This window comes from Propithecus coquereli, unplaced genomic scaffold (genome assembly GCF_000956105.1).
Source record: "Propithecus coquereli isolate 6110/MARCELLA unplaced genomic scaffold, Pcoq_1.0 Scaffold68, whole genome shotgun sequence".
NCBI classification, from domain to species: domain Eukaryota; kingdom Metazoa; phylum Chordata; class Mammalia; order Primates; family Indriidae; genus Propithecus; species Propithecus coquereli.
The window spans coordinates 3,874,826-3,876,017 of record NW_012152840.1 but is presented as its reverse complement, the minus strand read 5'-3'; the positions used below and the strand labels follow the sequence as shown (position 1 = coordinate 3,876,017).

The window sequence follows — 1,192 nt, the reverse complement described above, 5'->3', positions numbered from 1 at the left end:
TGACTTTTTTGGTGGAAGAAAATAGATGTATATTGGTCTGGTCAGATATAACTCTAGGTGTATCTATAGGTAGGAAGATGATAGAGGGAGAGAGATAAATGCAGAATGATAAGAATAACCATATTAAAATGAGAAGGAAAAGATGTGGAAAAAAGTTATGATTGACTCCACATGGACACCCTTTCACACTGCCTTATTTTAAAAGGGTTTATTTACAGTTTATTATTACTTATATTGGATATATAGGTAATAGGAAATATATTTCTTAAAACAGATCAGCTATAGCAGCATAAGATCATTTGATCCTGCAGTTCCGGTGGCTGGACCTCCCCAGACTGTATCAAATTTATGGAACAGCACACACCATGTGTTTATGCATCTCCACCCTGGAACCACATACCAGTTTTTCATAAGAGCCAGCACAGTCAAAGGCTTTGGTCCAGCCACAGCCATCAATGTGACCACCAATATCTCAGGTATGCAAATGACTTAAGTACAAACAGAATTGATCATGCTCTTGGTTTGTAATAGCATGTCTTGGAGAATCACATACACACCAAGTGTAGTTCATCTCGCTCACTGAATCTTTAATATGTTTGATTGAAGGTATTTTAAAGAATTATTTGAATGCAGATTATTATTGATTATATGTCCAAACCCAAACATATCTCAAATAGTCACTTTTAATACTCTTTTAAAAGATTACATTATATCTTTATTAAAAATCTTTCAGAGTTCATTATAAATGCTAATAGATCTTATTATACTTTTGAGGAATTGGTAATTACGGTATCAGAGCTTTACTATAAATGGATTTCATCAAAAGAATGGTAAAAGACCCTAGCTCTAACATATTAGTACCAGGTGTCTTGTCTTTTTTCCATTTTCTCTGACGTTCTGATAATTTTAAACAAATACAGGTTTTCTTTCTCTCTTAGGAATCTTACATAAATGCATCTAAACTTCAAAATGGGAACATGCAGGAGAATTTTAAGTTGATAAACAAATATAATTAAATTTTACATTCTATTATGTTCACAGTTGCATAGTTTGCATTTGACTAGATTGTTTACAGATCTTATTTCTCCTTCAGTCAAATCTTCAGTTAAACCTGATTAAATTCTTCTAGGAATTAGCATTGTAATATGTCCCAAATTTACTAAAGTTTATGTAATGTTTTATCTTATTTATT

At 31.9% G+C, this 1,192-nt stretch overlaps 1 protein-coding gene across 1 annotated transcript in view; it reads left to right on the top strand.

Moving 5' to 3' along the window:
• PTPRK (protein tyrosine phosphatase, receptor type, K) overlaps positions 1–1,192 on the top strand; it is a 471,942-nt gene that overhangs the window by 331,353 nt on the left and 139,397 nt on the right. Inside the window, exon 9 of the mRNA XM_012660791.1 lies at positions 275–476. Within this exon, the coding sequence (XP_012516245.1) occupies positions 275–476 (202 nt within the window). The remainder of the gene's footprint in view (positions 1–274; positions 477–1,192) is intronic.